Source organism: Abramis brama (assembly GCF_963993115.1).
Source record: "Abramis brama genome assembly, chromosome: 15".
NCBI classification, from domain to species: Eukaryota; Metazoa; Chordata; class Actinopteri; order Cypriniformes; family Leuciscidae; genus Abramis; species Abramis brama.
This window is the reverse complement of record NC_139977.1, coordinates 29,231,012-29,249,444: the sequence shown is the minus strand read 5'-3', so window position 1 is coordinate 29,249,444 and position 18,433 is coordinate 29,231,012. Positions and strand designations below refer to the sequence as shown.

The window sequence follows — 18,433 nt, the reverse complement described above, 5'->3', positions numbered from 1 at the left end:
TGTCTTGACAATCACAAATACACTTATTGTGATGCAAGGTTTCTTTTATACAACCAAACCCTTACATAATACTCACTCCTAGCTAAACTCAAAAGTTGGCAGCCCCGTGCAGTTTAATTTTACACTAGTAAATGAGCTTTCTAGGTTATTTTGGCAACACTGTTTACCATGATAAATCTTTTTCAGTCCTGTACACAGTCACAGCGGTGTGTGTGTGGGGTTAATAGGGTTGCCAGATGTTGGTTATTTGATGAGCGAGTGGATGGATGGAGGTTTATTGATTTGGCTCTGTGAATTCAGCACAGTGAAAGATCATTAAATTTCCCTTCACTAAAAGCAGCTGAACAATAGATTACCTCACCCTACATGCCTTTCTTCCTTCTGTCTGTCTTATCCCGCTTCCTCCTGTTTTCTCTTTTCATTTTTATGTCATTCTCAATAGTACTTTAGTAGATAAAACTCTAAGGAAGTAAATAAATAAAAAGCCCAGACTCCTTACTGAATAAAAGTATTAATTTCTTTAAAAAAAACATTGATACATTGATCGGTAATGTAAGTGTGTGGATTAGATTTGCAAGTGAACTGATACAACAAGTGTTGCAACAAATACAACAAACTGATGCAACAAGCGTTCTTCAGAAGTGACTTTAAAAAAAAAAAGTGTTTGTCATAAACATCAGGCAGTTCTGCATATTGCTGGATTGTTGAAAGGAGTAAATTAATTTATAAATACCCATTTTATTCAACTTTTCACAAAAAGTGTTTGTTGTTTTCGACACATATTCTGTTCAGCAGGATGCAAACAGCACCCGCTCTGGTCTGGGTGATTAGTGTTTATTTTTATTTTGCAGTGACATCTTCCGTTCAGCATTAATAAGGATGCATTGCTATTCTCTTAATGCATACTTGTTTTTAAATCTGATTACTAGCTATCTATACCCTGAGCGGAAGAGGAGTTTACTTCCCTCCTTCAGTATCTAAGTGTTTGTGATAATCTGAGTACCGTGTGTGCGTGTGTGTGTGTAGGTGCTTGTGCGCGTCTAATTTTAGTTTTTCACTCTCACCTCTTCAGGTCTGTGAGCTGAATCCTTGGATTACCATCCAACCTTTAATCTTAATGCATTCCTGCCTAAACTTAAGTCCACGCCACGGTCATTGCTATCAAATGAATGTTTGTGTGTGTGTGTTTCAGGTTGTGTGTGTGTGTGTGTGTGTGTGTGTTTCAGGTTGGAGAGCTGAGAAAAATCTGAGAAGCCTTCTGTGTGTGAAATGAATATGAATGATCAATAACAATTTGTTAGTTTGTCATCATGCTGGAGTGCAATTTGAGCCGCAAGATCTGTGTTTATCAATTTAAACTCTCTAATTGACTTTATGGTCAGTTCTGATGTCATGTTGATTTTATTAACTTTTTCTCAGCACACGTTCATGGTCTTATTGTGTGCAATCCGTTGCTTATCGTGTGTCCAAAGAAACAAACCATTATATAAGGGTCATTGTAGTTTTTTTTTTTTAAATGTAGTTTTTATTTCTATTTTATTTTAAATTAGTCTTTTCAATTCAGTTTAGAATTCCCTCTATCTTTGGTAGATTTAGTTTAGTTTTATTCCCCCTCATATATGTATGTTATACATACAAATACTACATAGATGTAGTTTTTTTGTTAGCATTGTAAGTTAATGCACTGGTACCATTTTAAAATATTTATTTGGGGTTCAATATTTATTAGGACAATTCCAGTGAAAAATGAACCTAGGGGTTTCGTGACTCGATTAGTCGAGACTGTTTTCCAAGATGGATCCTGCATGTAAACGCGTAATGTACTGTCTTTATAAAGTATCTTCTTATTAAACTGTCTGTACACTTACAAAGTTCTCAATGCTTCGGTTTGCATGTAGGGACCCTCATTATGCTACCGTGTTAGTGTGAGGCTATTTTGAGCCTTGTTAGTGGTATTAACTAGCGATTTACTTTTACTTACTCTGTGCCCCATATACTAGTGTTATGAGCTAATCTGTTTTTAAAGATAAAACACTTTATATTCGATTATCATGAAAACGCATCTCAGGGAACGATTGACTCGGTAACCATGTGTTAATTACCCCTAGGTTCATTTTTCACTGGAATTGTCCTTTAATTTTCGTTTTCATTAACAATAATATCACTGGTTTGTTATCATAATCTTTCATCACTAACTTGCTCCGCCACTGAAACGACTTTCCTTTTCCACTGACATCATCGAGCCCTCTAATGTTTAAGCCCCTCCCCTCAAACTGTCTTTTCATATAGAAACACTTTCCGCCATCCAATCGATTCTCAAACAAATCCTCATTGAATATCGTGTTCCACTTGGTCTCCTTACGGAAGTAAAATGAGTTTCAAACGTTGACTTAAAATGCTTCACCTTGTAATAGTTGAGAACACATGTAGGAAGTTTAAAAGTGCCCGTGTATTTGGCACATGGAGATGTGTGTGTGTGTGTGTGTGTCTGAGTGAGTGTGTATCAGATTTCCGCTGGCACACATACCTCACATAACCAGTATAGTTTTCCCTCTCACTATTAAACACTCTCTCACACACACACATTCAGGCTTGCTGTGTTGTCCCTGTTAAAGAAACACACATAAATGTGCTCTATTCTCGAACAGCTGTTTGTGTGTTTGTAATTCCTGACGGCTGGGCAACCTCCTATAAAGATGTATTTTCAGAGGGAACCCAGAAGACAACAGGACAGATAACCAGCTCGCTGCACGCTGTCAGAGCAAATCATGAAGTCTAGACGATTCTAGTCTTGCCAAGCCAGACTTTTAAGTGTCAAAGTAAAGTCCGGGCCAATTTGATGCTTATTCTGGCCGAGAAATGCCTGCTTAGACACAGGAAGACACTGTATGTACATTTTATCACCATGTTAAATGACCAACCACTGGAGTTTTTGTGTGTTTATGTACATTTACCGGTCAAAAGTTTGGAATAATTATGATTTTTTATTTGTTTTTGTCTCTTATGCTCACCAAGGCTGCATTTATTTGATAAAAATACATTAAAATCTGTAATATTGTGAAATATTATAATATTTTCAAATGACTGTTTTCTATTGTAATATATTTTAAAATGTAATTTATTCCTGTGATCAAAGCTGAATTTTCAGCATCATTACTCCAGTCTTCAGTGTCACATGATCCTTCAGAAATCACTCTAATATGATGATTTGCTGCTCAAGAAACATTTCTGATTATCATCAATGTTGAAAATAGTTGTACTGAGCAATAATTTTGTGCAAACCGTGATATACTACCATTCAAAAGTTTGGGGTAAGAATAAAAACAACAACAGAAGAAATGAATACTTCTTCACTAAAGATGCATTCAATCGATCAAAGATGACTGTAAAGACATTTATAATGTTACAAAAGATTTATATTTTAAAAAGTGCTGTTAATTGAACTTTCTATTCATCAAAGTATCCTGAAAAAAAAAAAAATGTTTCCACAAAAAATGTGTCAAAAAACAAAACAGAAGAACCATTATTAATAATTATATACAACAAAAATATTTGAGCACCAAATCAGCATATTTCTGAAGGGCCAATATTTCAATTTTACAGTTTTGACTGATTTTTTTTTTTGATCAACAGCCTTGGTAAGCATGAGAGACCTCTATAAAAAAATAAAAAAACGTAATTATTCCAAACTTTTGACTGGCGGTGTGTAAAATCAGGCCATGGCCCACCACATCTTCTTAGTTTCATTTCTGATTTTCACTACCTGTGAAAATCTCAGTTTTAAGATCCTCAGAGATGAAGTCGGAACTCGTCTTATGTAATGTAATAAAACAGGATCATTTGACCGGAGAACAAAATGGATGAAAGCTGTAAATGCGACAGTACCTGAACAATAAGTCATGTGTGTTTGAGTTGCACAAATCAGCCTAAGGATTGTGTGCATGTGTGTGGATGAAAGTGTATTGTTGATGCAACTTCTCAGTGTTTGTGTGTTTCTTCGAGCCGAGTTCTAGCTGGTAATCGGCTTAATAACAAAAACGGCATCAAGCAAAGTTCACTGCGTCACTTAATCTCCCAGTGCATGATGGGTAATCACGCACATTCCACAGTGGATCAGAGCTGAAACTCATTTCTTTCACTTCTTATCAACTTTTTTTATGATTTGTTTATCCGTCCGTCATAGAGAAGTGTAATTATTAATCTCCTATATCTTAGTTTCTCGTAAAATTTTCTCATTCTTTGCTTTTTGGCTGCATTTGCGCATTTGGCTCATGATGATGCATGAAGAGCTGTTCGATTTCTTGAACAAACGGCAGTCGATGGGTTCGCTCCGCTGGTTCCTGGAGGAACCGGACCCCCCGACCCCTCTTCCTCTCACCCCGTTGCAGGAGTACCTGCAGAGGCTCCTGGAGATAAAGATGATCAGCAATGTGAGTAGTCATAGCGACTGCATCCCTCAGTGACTGGACCTTATGTAGATTTACTATAGTATCAAACGGCTCTTTGGAATACTTGATTCTGATTGGTCAGACGTGGCATTCTGCATTTAAATATTTTTGTAAATCGACCGTAATGCTGTATAATTAACCATTGTCTCAGACTGATGTCTCATGCCTCTGCACCATTTTGAAAGCAATATTTCATGTTTGTTTATTTGGTAAGCAGCCGTGTAAAAATGTCCAGTCGGCTTGAAATAATCTTAAGAATGAAGTTCTACATATTGTTTTCTTCTTAATTTTAACATTAAGAAAATGTTTGTATTCCCCAAAAAATAATTTTGTATTCCCTTAAATATTTGATTTTAAAAAAGCCATTAAAAACCTCTTAAAACCATTCTAAATATCCATTCTTAATGTTAGGATATCATACACTTCTGTTTAATTAATTTATGTTAATAAAGTATTATAATATGAATACATTTTAAGAAGTTTGTTAGGGTGTTCCTAAAAACCCTTTCTTAATAGTTTTTTTTTTTTAACAGGAGTACTTACTAAAACCATTTTAAGACAATAGAGTTTATAAATAGAATTTATAATTTTACAGTTTTGGCTGGACACAAATAAAATTAGCTAATGGAAAGATTTCACTGGCTTGTAAATGTTTCTTTTGCAATGAAATTGCCACGATTTTCCACAAAGGCTTTAATAGACAACAACTAATTGAATATTATTCAGTGAATTTGATTAATCGGAGTAGATGAATTGTGTTCTTAGTGAATTTCATTATAGTTCTCTCAGGCTAGTTATCAGGGAGGTCAGTCCTGTGTCAGCTTGGACACTTGAGTTTCCAGCACACATCAGCAGAGCTTGAAAGTGAGTTTGTGTGGCTGAGATCACACAGGATGAACATGAGTGTGTGTGTTGATGTGTCATTCTTCCAGTCAAAATGACTCGAATTCCAGCTTTCACTTGTGGGTGGGACTTTCAGTGTGGCAGACAGATGGGACTCACACCCAAAACCACTTCATTTTCTTTTTAAAAAAATGCAAATTACCTTCATGCTGTTCTCTCTCTATCTCTCTCAAATACAGTTAGAGGAACCCTTGCAACTATAGGGTGACCCCCATCAAACAAACCAAATGCGGGACGATTATAAGTTTGTGTGGGACAATGTGGGACATGTTACCAACACTAAAACATAACCTGAAACTGTTATATAATGTCTATCTAACTTAATAAAAACATTTGTATTCAGCCTTTCAGCTGATAAAAGTTCTTTGTTCTTTAGTTCCTTCCAGAAAACACCATTACATCACAATGTAACATAACATGTCTTTATTTTACATGTCATTTAAATTCAACATCACTGAGCCCAAAGACAGCAGTCATCATGCAGATAACTATTTAACTAATTCCAACTAAAATCCAACAAAATAAACAATGAACAAATAAAATATAAAACAACATGAAATTAGATCATTGACAGTCTTATATATTAGGAATATATTAAACCAAAAACTCATATTTGTTTTAGAAAGGATGTGAATTAAAACAACCACAGCAAGCAACAAATTGATAAATTCTTTTAAATAAAAATTTTAATTGACCGAATTATCCATTTGTTTTCTGACAGGGAACACATGGAACGAATCACTAGTCCACATTTTGATTGACAGCCGTCACAACCTACTAGTGACCGTGTTTACTCCTATCTTTTCAACCATTGGATAGAATTTAAAAAACGGCTGTTGTATTTTTACTTCTTACGAAGCACTGTTAAATATAGGTGAAAAACTATGCCGCAAAAGAATAAATAAAATGCTTTCTTAAAAAGGCAAAAGAACACATGCACTTAATTTGATCATTAAAAACCAATAGACTGATGAAAATGCTGGACATTTTCTCAATATGCGCCGTGCTGGACAAGGGGTGAAAATGCTGCGTGGTACAACGCAAAGCGGGACAGGTGGTCACCCTACTTGCAAAAACCCAGAACAGCATGGAAACAGTCTAAAACACTCTAGAAGCCACATAGTAACACACTAAAAACAATGTCCACCCAGATTACTCCAGCAACCACATAGCAACGCACTAACAACCACTCAGATCACCCCAGCAACAACATAGCAACGCCCTGTCAACCACCCAGATCACCACAGCAACTGCATAGCAACGCACTAACCACTCAGATCACCCCGGCAACCACATAGCAATTCCCTATCAACCACCCAGATTACTCCAGCAACCACATAGTAATGAACTAACAGCCTCTCAGACCAAACAAGCAACCGCATAGCAACACACTAACAACCATTTAGATCACCCCAGCAACCACATAGTAACGCACTAACGACCACTCAGATTTATTTATTTATTTATTTATATACATTTATTAGAGGATCAACCCCATGAGATGAAACATCTCGTTTTCATGGGGGTCCTCACCCCAGATCACCCCAGCAACCACATAGTAACGCACTAACAACCACTCAGATCACCCCAGCAACCACATAGCAACGCACTAACAACCACATAGTAACGCACTAACAACCACTCAGATCACCCCAGCGACTGTAAAGAAATGCACTCAGAATGCCCTAGCAACCTTACAAAACTACATGGCAACCACATTGCAATGTGCTAATGTACACACATACACAAAGCGGTAACTTCAGAAGTCTAAAAGCCCCCCATTTTTGGTTGTGTTGAGCGTTTGTGTATGTTTATGAACATCTGAGACCTTCTCTCAGAAGCGGAAAGGGATTTTCGTGTTAGCAGTGGAGATTTATGATGCTAGCAATGTTTATGCAGCGGTTGTGGTGATGTTCTCTTGGGCGTTTTAAATCAGAGCAGTGTACTTGTTATGATGCACTACTGTGTGTAGTGAAGACGTTTAAGTTCATGTTGGACGTTTTCATGTCACAAAGACAAATGTTGGTGATAGGACCATCCAAGTGTGTGTGTGTGACCCGTCTGTGTATCATGACTAAGAGGTTACAGTAGCTCTGTTCTGCCTGTTTCTGCAGCACAAAGACCCTGTGTGAAAGACCAATGAATTGGCATTTGCACAAACACACACACACATAGAAAAGCACACAAACTGCTTGACGTCTCACACAAATATTTCTCCCTGAATGCAAACCGCCTACGAGCTCCAGCCACAATGAACAGAGCCTATTGAACAAAGAGAGAGATGATTCTGTTTTCCACAATGAGCATAACCTCAAAACATCTCATGATGATGATGATGATGATTAAAAACCCCTCCACACACACTAAGTGCACATAATGCACAATAGATATGTTTACATGCGGATCAATCGGAATGAATCCAATCTGATTTCAGATTCTGAAAGTTCTGTTTATACGAACACTAAACATTTAAATCCAATATAGATATATATATTTGTTGACATGCAGTATTTATTTACCAAGCAAAGGTCGGGTGATAATTATACAGTGAGAATAATTGTCGTTTTTTCCTTGATAACATTTATAAAAAGATTATGCCTGTTATGAAATATTTAGTAATTAATTATTCAGTCTCCTCCACTGACAAATTAGTAAGAAAAAATACTGAAATGTGCGGTTGTTCTTAAGACATAAATCGCGTGTTTTCCAATTGTTCGGACTAGGGATGCTAACGATTAATCGACAATCAATTATGTAAGGGATAATGTACATCCAGACTGTTGTTATTGCAGAATAAACCCAGACAGGGTGATCAGGATCCAGCATCACCCTGAAGGGGTTTATTCTGCGATAACAACCGGCTGGATGTACAGTATCCCGCTTATTACACAGCTACTGTCCACATAAGTAAATAATTAGACATGAAATATTGACTGAAATATTTTATTAGGTCTTTGAATGCAAAGTTTCCGCGGAGAGAGCAGTTGCTAGTTCAAGTTCAAAATAGACGGACATTTAAGGGATACGGTATTCAGTCATACCACTTAATAAATAATTATGAGAATAAGAGATATTGATTTGAGATGAAACGGTTTTAAAATCTTACCTTTTTGTTATCTTATAATCCATTACAGTATACAAAACAATCGTTGCAAAATGGCAGCATCTGCATTTGTATGAAACAATAGAGCGAGACTACGACACCCGGTTGGCATAAATAATTGTACACAAAATATTAATTTGAGTTTTAATATTATTAACTCACCAAACGCAAAACTTCCACAAAGAAAAATAGTTCCTATAAGCGTACAGTGCTGACTTCAGTTACTCAGATGAGCCTGTGTTATCAGTTTTTACCGGCTGTTATTGGGAAATAATGCTATATTGGACATTTTCTACTTCTGAAGTCGTGAATACGACCTCTTCGCATTAAAATTTTGACTTGAGAGGGCGTTCATGTCCAAATCAAACCAATCCAAGTGCTTTCCAGATGTAAAACAGTGTCCAATTGGTCTCTACACACCGTCTCTACCCGCTATACCCGCCCACCACACCCAAGATCCAGTTTCCATTGGTTGAACTTTCAAATGATGCTGGAAGTCCTATAGCTTTAGCCAAGAAGCATGTCATGTCATCTACGCATTGGCTTATGTTGTGTTTGGGCTTGTTCAAGACCACCTGCTCTAACATAAGCTATCTCTTACGTTTTACTAATGTTGGGCGAAGCTACAAACCACAGATCACGTTTTCATGTAAAGCACTTGTTAAATGATGGTCATATTCCCAATATTCACTGTAAAGCCAAGCTTCTTAGCTTTAAAACGACACCTATTTTGTGCTGGTTAAGCAAGTGGCTGTTAAGTAACATGCTAATTTAGTAGCACCCCTGCTTCGGATTTAAGAGATTAATGATTAATTGATTGTTCATTTAATTTTTGGGAATTTTTGTATATTGACATCCCAGGTTCAGACTCCTGTTGACCACGCCTGTCAATCTTATTGAAACTTCATTTGGAGCAAGCTCAGTTGGAACGATTGAGGTATTTACATGAAGGCTTTTCAATCCAATTGAGCCATCAAATGGATTATTTGTTTGCATGTAAACATAGCTAATGTGACTAACCGGACTAACTTCTCAACAGGCCATGGCATTCGAGGTATCATTCATGTCTGTTGAGCAAAAGGCACTAATAAGGTCTTCTCAAAGCCACTTCCTCTGTCAGCTGCTTTTAGGTCAGCAGGATTCTGCCGAGTGTTATTTTAATGTTCCTCAGAGGCAGAAAACTAAAATAGAACAAATTACTAAGTGCTAATTTAATGTGAAAAATTCAGGTGAGATAGTGATGCAATAGGTGTCTGTAATGTCTGCGATGTTCTGACGTATGAAGGGTTGCATGGAAAAATGAAGTGTGAAACAGCTTTTACACATGGCATTGTGTGTGTGTAAATGTTCACTTTTTGTTGCCTAGCGGTTTTCACAGTAATTTGTATACCTGTGTGAATCAGACTCTGTATATGAGGGTTTTTTGGGGGAATTTTGAGGGAATTGATGTGTGTGTGTGTGTGTGTGTGTGTGTGTTTGGAGTTTTGGAAACTTTCGGTTTGTGGGTAATTAAATCACAAGCTCACATCAGAGACTTCTAGATTATTTTGGCTGATTGATAGTTCAGTGATGCTAAAAGTTACTTTCTACTGCTCCAAGAGTCCGGCAGTGGAACTGCAGGTGTCACACAGACATTTCCTGTTTCCCAATTAGCAGACTTTCCTTTTTTTCTTCTTTTTTAACTTGTATACCATTCACTATATATTTTAGTTATTTTTTTTTCATTTTTTTTTATTACTTCCTAGACGTGACTATCATATGTACTCCTCACTTTATATTTATTTTATTTTATATATATTTTTAACTTCCTAGAAGTGACAATATGCACCCTTCATTTTATTTTTTAAGCTTCTTAGAAGTGACCATGATATGTACCCTTCCGTATATATTTTATTTTTTATCTTAACTTCCTAGAAGTGACCATCATCTAATGAGGAGCCTTGTGTACAAGGGATTCCTTGCGGGATTCAGTTGCTGTGTTGCATTCAGTATGACCTGAAGTGTAGCGTCCCCAGTGACCTTCAAGAATCTCATTTGGTATTTGTCTTGTGTTAACCAAATACACTTACGATCTGTGTGTAGCACTGACACCTGTTTGAGTTTGGCATACACAGCCTCATTCCCTGTACACACACACACACACACACACACACACACACACACACACACACACACACACACACACACACACACACACACACACAAACACACACACACACACACACACACACACACACACACACACAAGAGTGTTGGCTTATTAGCGCTTATATCTGTGTCAGTAGCATCTATTTGTGTATGTAAACATGTATGTCTACATCTCAATCAAATGATGGCATAGATAGGATGTTGTTCATTACAACTTTTTATTCTCAAATGAGCAAGAAAAACATTATGTAAATAAATATGATAAATGTAATGGGCTTGTGCATACGTTCTATTTTGGAAGAAATACTGACCTTTGATCAGATCACCCTCTTCTAATTAACCATGTTCCACCAGAGACTAAGCAGCAAACTGATCTGAGGTCAGTAGTTTGTGATCATACATTCAGCTCCAGATGTGTTCAGCTTTGCACTCTAGTTCAGTTTAAAATGACATTAATGTTCAGAAAGTCTCCATCAGTGATATATTCAGCTCTCTGTGATGTGTATAATGAGTGGTGTTCTTCATTAGCATCGTGGTTAATTGGACTGTCCCAAAGTAGCAAAGCAGAAGCCTGATGAAGCTCGTCCTCTAAGGCTAAATTAAGGCCAGATTCCAGAGTGAATCATGTTGAGAGTTTGCCGAGTTCATAGCAGGAGGGTAAATTAAAAACACATTTACTTATTTCAGAAATGTTGAGTTTAGGTTAGTTTCCACCAAGAATACCTTAGTTAGTGTGGTAATTGTCAATCTCTAACTCTCAGTATGAGCTCTAGTAATAGTGATGGTTGTCAGACTCTCAGTGTCTGACTAGTGCTCGGCTCTGCTGAGTTTTTGGATTTAATGAGTTCATGAGAGACGAGTGAACTCTAGGATTTCTGTGTCCCATCAGAGCACGCAATGCCTATTTATAGTGAGAGAGGAGGCGTGTGTGCATGTGTTTCTGGATGATGAAATACACTCCATACAGCTATTCTCATGCTTGTGTTTTTGTGCAGCTGCGTGTGTGTTTAATTTCAGGCTGAATCTCAGCGTTCTACCATGCACACGAGAATAATTATAATGAACCTTTTTTATTTCTTCCATATATAAGCATGACCTCATTTTTTGATTCAGAATCCACAATGACATCATCACATTGATTATAAGAGTGTGTGTGTGTGTGTGTGTGTTTAATAGTGCAGCTTAAAATTAAAATTCTGTCATTTTTTTTGACTCACCTCACGTTTTTAAGTAAATTATGCCAGCTAACCTTTCAGGTATGTTCATGCATGAAAGTGTGCTTGTGTTTCTTTGTATTGAATATCAGACGTCTTTTAAATTCTTTTCTTTCCCTCCCTCTTTCTCTCTCTCTGAGTCATTCTCTCCATATTTCCCTCCAGTTGCTCAGTCACCACCTGGCACGGCTTTGATTTTTACACGCGCGCAGCTCAGACGCCTACAGCCGAGTCTGTGTTGTGTGTGTGTGTGTGTGCTAAACCTCTCCCTGATCCCTCGTTTCCATCCAGTAGACTCGTTTCAGCGGATGCAGGTGCTCTGCGATCTGTTCTGTCTCTGTCCAGGGTCAGCTGGCGACCCTTCGTGACCCTCATTAATCCACACCATAACAGACGTATAACGGACATAATGACTGTATTTTCCTTCTCCAACTAATGGAGAACTTCACAATGCAAACATTGTGTAAATGTTGGGATCAAACGTTCCATATGATGCTAATAGTGTTTGATAAATGTTCTCACAGTGCTTGGAAATTTTTTTCTTGGTGCAACATTATTTGAATGTCCATTCGATTATTTTTAGCTGATAATGAAATTTGCAAATTGGGGCCAGTTCATGAAACAAGCAGAAAAAAATGTCTGTGTAAATATTTGGTTAACTTTTTCCCTGCCAGCGTTTTTATTTATTTATTTATATTTATTTTTTAATAAACTTAGCATCCAGCTGCAGCATTTTTGATGATTTCACAAAACTTTCATTGCCCCCAGAATATTTAGTTGAGCATATGAATACCTGAAAATATAATATATCAAAACCCATTTTATTCAAGCTTGATGGATTCTTTTTTTTTAATCGACACTTGAACGTGGGTAAGTTTCATAAAAAAGCAACTTTTTGAATGAAAAAGCTGAGAAAATCGAATTTTTGTCAAAGATCGGATTCAGAACGATGATCAAAGCATAGATGGAGTAGATCGAGTCCATCAAGACCCCCAAAGCTTTGAACAGTCCAATACCTCTTCATGGGTCAACATTTCATTCGGTAACATTAGGTTTTGATTTTAAATGCTGTTTAATATTTGATGATCGTGTTATTTTGATCATAAGTAAGCAATGCTTTTATCACTTGTTTCTGCTTGTTTGTGGATCCAGAGATTCTGTACTCTTTCAGAAGATGCGTGATAGCGCCCCCTACCGTATTAAAGTGAAAATATGAATTGCCGGAAAATTCCCTCAATGGCGTGGAAAGAGTTAAAGTATTATTGTCACTTATCTACAATCTTAAATTGTTACATTAAATTCCGTGCAATAATTTATAGTTTACACTGAAATTCTTTCTGCATGTTTTAATGAGCCACAATATTTTAAGTGCCATGTTAAAAGAACACACTATATGTATATATGCCAATGTAACATAACATTAAAAATTGTTAAAAAACGGCATGTTTACAAAAATTAGCACATGTAAAATATAGCACACAGAACGTTGCGAGAACTTGAAAATGTTTAAAATACTTCTTTATCTACGATGTACCATCCGAAAATATTATTGTTATTATTATATATTAGTGTTTTATAGATTTTCACTACATTAAAAAAACATCTTTGTAAATGTAGTTTTTTATTAAACTGTAGTTCTATACATTAAACAACACAATTTGCAATTGGACCATTACAAATCAACGTTCCAAGAATGTTAAAAAGTTTGATCCGTGTGTTTGCGGAACATTATGGTATGTTTATGCAAATAAGAAAGTTACATTGATGCATTAACAAACTGAGATTTTTACAATTGCACAACCCAAGTGGAATGTTTAGAAAACGTTTTAATGCTTAAAAAATGTTGACCTTAAATTCTGTGTGTAGCGCTACACCAAACGCTGTGAATCGCCTGTTGTTGACCTATTCCTAATTTGTATGTCGCTTTAAATAGAAAGTTCTGCTAAATACCAGGATGTAAATATGAAATGAAAACTTGCCACCAGGAAGTGTGTTGCATTTATCTGGTGCTCTTCTGTCATTGCTGATGTCTGGACTTGAATTAAGTAGCAGAACTACTGTAAATCTGGTGCCCAGACGCTCAGTGGATCAGCTCCAGATGTGCAATATATCTGCTGTATGCTGGTTTGAGGGGGTTAATCTGTGGATAAAGACAGAATCTGGATTCTAATCCACCATTATCATACTGGAGCTGGCAGACGAACTCTGACTGGTTTGGACTGGAGAGTTGTGCAGGTGGACTGACCGACACTGGTTTGAACCGGACCGGCGGTTCTGGCTCAGTTCTGACTTTAGGATTTGATGGAAACTGGCTTGAGCGCAGTGGAGATGGGGGCCACTCCATCATTCAGGCAAATGTGGACTAATATGTTGTCGACTCAGAGGGTAAATGAACCATGCTAATGCTTTTGTGCTGCATTACTACACCATAGATCAAATTATGTTGTGTTTTAAGAGGAAACATATTCATTTATTTACAATAGGGTCCTATTAGTTTACTTTAGTTAATGCAATGAGCAATACATTGGTTACAGTATTTATTAATCTTTGCTATAAAAATACAACTGTTCATTGTTAGTTCATGTCTATTAAATAATATTAACAGATACAACTCTTGATTTTAATAATGTATTAGTAAATGTTGAAACTAACATTAAGAAATGCTTTAGAAGTATTTTAAATTGTTAACTAATGTTAACAAATGTAGCCTTATTTTGAAGTGTATTTGCATAGTTTGTGGTTTATTTAAAGTATTTCTCAGTGAAACTACTTGGTTTGTTGTTTAATGGTAGTGTTTAAAAAGTGTTAAAAATATCTGCTGTTTCAATCATTTTTTCACTTTAACATGTATAATTTGACTTTTTATTGTACTTTTTTCATGAATGACTCACTTTGGTTGTAGTCTCTTTGGATAGAAGTGTCTGCTAAATAAATAACTGCACATGTAAACTGGATGATGCATTGAAAACCCTAACCTTCACGTTTAATATTAAACCAACTGAGCCAAAAATACATTCTTACTATTTTTAGATGTAAAATAACACAAATTATGAAGAAATTTTCCATGTGGGGACGTCCCCAAGCTAATGTGAAGTTTTGATGTTTTTTTTCTTTCTATTTCTCAAGATTTGCAAAACCTGCCCACATGAACAGCAACATAAAGCGTCTTCACTTCTAGGTAGTAGGTACATCTTCAAATAAATAGTTTGTGGATGGACTAGTTTAGACAGCAGGGTCAGTATTACAGAAACACCCTGTCCTGTCTGTTAGGAACCATGGTCATTTCACTTAGGAAAGCTTTTTCAAATCTTAAGTCAGGAAGTTTCATATAGCCCCAGATCTATAGACTTGCACTTTGAGCCACTCATAGACGTCTTACTTTGCATTGCTTTAAATGTTAGACATCCAGACATCCGTTTATTGCATAATACGCCGTCTCACTGATCAAAACCACAAGACTATCTGCGATCAAACGGCAGATTTTCGTTTTGGTCTCTTCAAACCTTCAGCTGCTTTTGTAGTGTGCACTAAAGACTGGGTTGTGTAAGAGGAGGTGATCTGTGTTTAAATGAGGCCGGCTAATCGTATTAGGTCATTTGAATTACCCAGATGCTGAGCGGGGACTTTGGCACTGTGTGTGTTTCTTAGCTCTATTCTTCCATTGCTAGTTTTAATAGCCTTAAAGAAATAGCTCACCAGAAATGAAAATTCAGTCATTAGGGGCATTCGTTGGTATAGGAACTCAGTTACACGAACTAGGCTCCAGGGCGGTCCCCCGACAACTAAATATTCCCCAGGGCCATTTTCCTGGTTTCATTCGCACTGTCACTTGGGACTCTGAATGAATGAATGATTCAATGACTCACTCACAAATACTTCTTGTTTCATTACTAGAGCAATTTTTATCTAATCCCTTAAAGGGGACCTATTATGCAAAATTCACTTTTGTATGGTGTTTGGACATAAATGTGTGTTGGCAGTGTGTGTACACAACCACCCTACAGTGATAAAAATCCACTTACTCCTTTTTTTTTAATCCCCATAAATCATAAGCAGTCTCTCCAAACGACCTGTTTTCAGAGTGTGGCTTTAGTGACATCACTAAAGCCACAGGCCCCGCCCACGAGTGTTGACTGACACTGCCGTTATAACTTAGACCCGCCCTGATCGAGTTCACTGCGAGTTGTACACATCAGCCATTGCTGCAGCAATGCACGCACGAGAAGCGTCGAAGCATCTCCCAAGCGTTGAAGGTGTTGTAGCTGGATGTTTTCATTCACATAGCTCTCTTTATTTACTCTTGAAATCTGCCAGCCACTGAAGACGAGGTGGATTCATTTTGTTTTCAAAGAAAATGCTCCCTCAACTCTATAGAAATTTATGTAAGTTACTTATGCACTTCTTATACTGTTTACTCAGCTCTAACAGTGATTGTATGAAGAAAAACTGATGCTTCATCTTTTGTGTGACATACAGTAAACTTTATTAAACTCATCAGTATATTTTGTGTCATCATTCAGACAATTCAGATCGTCAGACGGAGTCCTACAGCAGGCTTGCATTTATAGTGTATACAAGCAATGCCAAATAGGTTATAATCGTAATTAAACTAAACTATAGGCTACCTGTTCCAACTCCATACAGCATATATTCTCTGACTCTGTAGGCATTTTTATGGTCGAAATGAACACCATTACTGTGACTGTCTGTTTTATTATCATCATCTTCCCTGTTCTGGCTCTGATCGCGGCTGCTTAGGCTCCGCCCCCTGTGCCGTGAACCAGCAGCTCATTAGCATTAAAGGAGAAGCACTAAAACAGTGCGTTTTTCACAGACCCAAAAAATGATGATTTAAACGTGCTGTAAATAAAATTATGTTGGGTATTTTGAGCTAAAACTTCACATACACACTCTGGGGACATCAGAGACTTATTTTACATCTTGTGAAAATGGGCATAATAGGTCCCCTTTAACTAATCAAATGAATAATTCAATTACATACATTTCAAGTCACTTTTTTCAATGTAATTGATTCAATAGTTATTTGAAGTGTCAAGTTACTTTCAAAAAGATTTGCTCTGTTTTGATCGCTACTGCAGACATCAGCGTTTATATCCAAGCTGTAAAGCTATTCTGTGATAGTTTGAATGTTTTTAACACAGAAATAATGATACTGTTTGGTTGAAAAGACAGTTAGTGAAGCTGTTTCGTACTTACACACGATAACCGCTTTCTCTGGGTCAGCGGCAGCGCAAATGCAGATTTAAATGTTCAGGTGAGGTTTAATAGACAGCCGAATCATTGTCATTTCAGAATGAGATCACGTGGGTGTTTGAATCGAGATCGTGATCTTTTAACGATTAATCGTGCAGCTCCAATTTATAATGATCACAATTTTTTTTTCAAAATTGCCTTAAAATGATACAAAATTTTAACATTTTGGTTTGTTCCTCACTCACATTACTTCAGAAAACATGGAATATAGCGCTCAGGTCGTATGGACTACTTTAACTGTACATTTATAACACTTTTTTGGTTTCAACTGCTGTAATTTAAAAAGAGTTACGTAAAGATTATTGAAAAATTTCTCCTCGGAATAAAGAAATTCATATGGGTTTGGAACGACATGAGTGAATGACTTGGTTTAATTTTTGGTGAACTATACCTTTAAACAATCGACCAAATTTTTAATGTGGAGTTTAGAAACCCAGATCATCACCCACATGTACATCCTGTGCACACAAACACACTCGCAAAGGTTTGAGCGCTCATCCTGTCTGCTGGCTGAATGCATGCGGACGGTTTGCACGAACATGAATTAAACTAGTGTGTTCTTTCACAAGGAGAAAGTGAAATGTTCTTTTGAATCTAACTCTCATACTCTCGAGTGTGTGAGTGGAAATCTGGCCGAATTCTGCAGACTTCGAGATGGTTGAAGAGAAAATGGGGGGATGCTGGAGTCAAACGAAGGTGATTGAAGCGTTACTGCAGTACCACTTTGTAGTTTCTGTTTAAGTTCTGATGGTGCGATTTTATTGCGCTGAGAATGGGTTTTTCAATGGTTCTTAGGTTCGGCAAAGCAATGTTTGGTTGTCAAGACATATTGTTGATGTGTAGGATGTGTTGCTTTCTTGAGTTCTTGATTTCATTATAGGCTCAGTGTTTTGGTTTCTGGGTTTTCATTTCATGGATTTTCTAAAGAATTAGAAGTTCATTGTTCTTAAAAAGGCTCTTTTATGACATCAGGCTGTAAAATAAGTTTTGATTCTAATTGGAACCTTTATTTTCCATAGTGATGTGTGATTTGAAAAGGATTCTGAAATAGTTTAGAGGGACATTAACATGAAGTCTAAATATTTTCTGTCATATTTTACTCAGCATGCATCAGGCTCTTAAACTGAGCCGGTCACGTCTCAGAATGTGTGATCAGTTTTAGTTGAGGTGTACTTTGAGGTGAACTCTGGAACTAATTTCTGTGGTGTGTATTTGTGTGTTGCAAAGCGGTTTTACCGGAAATCATCTGCAAAGGACAAATTAAAACCTGACACACACTCCTCATCATCATACCTTCATCATATATCATCTATAGATGACCACAGCATATTAAGACATGAAGA

General features: G+C 36.9%; 1 protein-coding gene across 24 annotated transcripts in view; it reads left to right on the top strand.

The window, feature by feature from the left end:
- The window catches only part of fnbp1b (formin binding protein 1b), an 83,234-nt gene that overhangs the window by 15,801 nt on the left and 49,000 nt on the right, over positions 1–18,433 (top strand). For 5 of the 24 annotated variants that reach the window (XM_084136181.1, XM_084136168.1, XM_084136188.1 and 2 more), the window contains exon 1: positions 17,563–17,786. The exons of 17 other annotated variants lie outside the window; for them this stretch is intronic. In XM_084136181.1, the coding sequence (XP_083992307.1) occupies positions 17,745–17,786 (42 nt within the window). In that variant the 5' untranslated portion in view covers positions 17,563–17,744. Of the gene's footprint in view, positions 1–17,537; positions 17,787–18,433 lie in introns of those variants that run through there. 2 more of the 24 variants (XM_084136175.1, XM_084136172.1) reach the window with 1 other exon arrangement.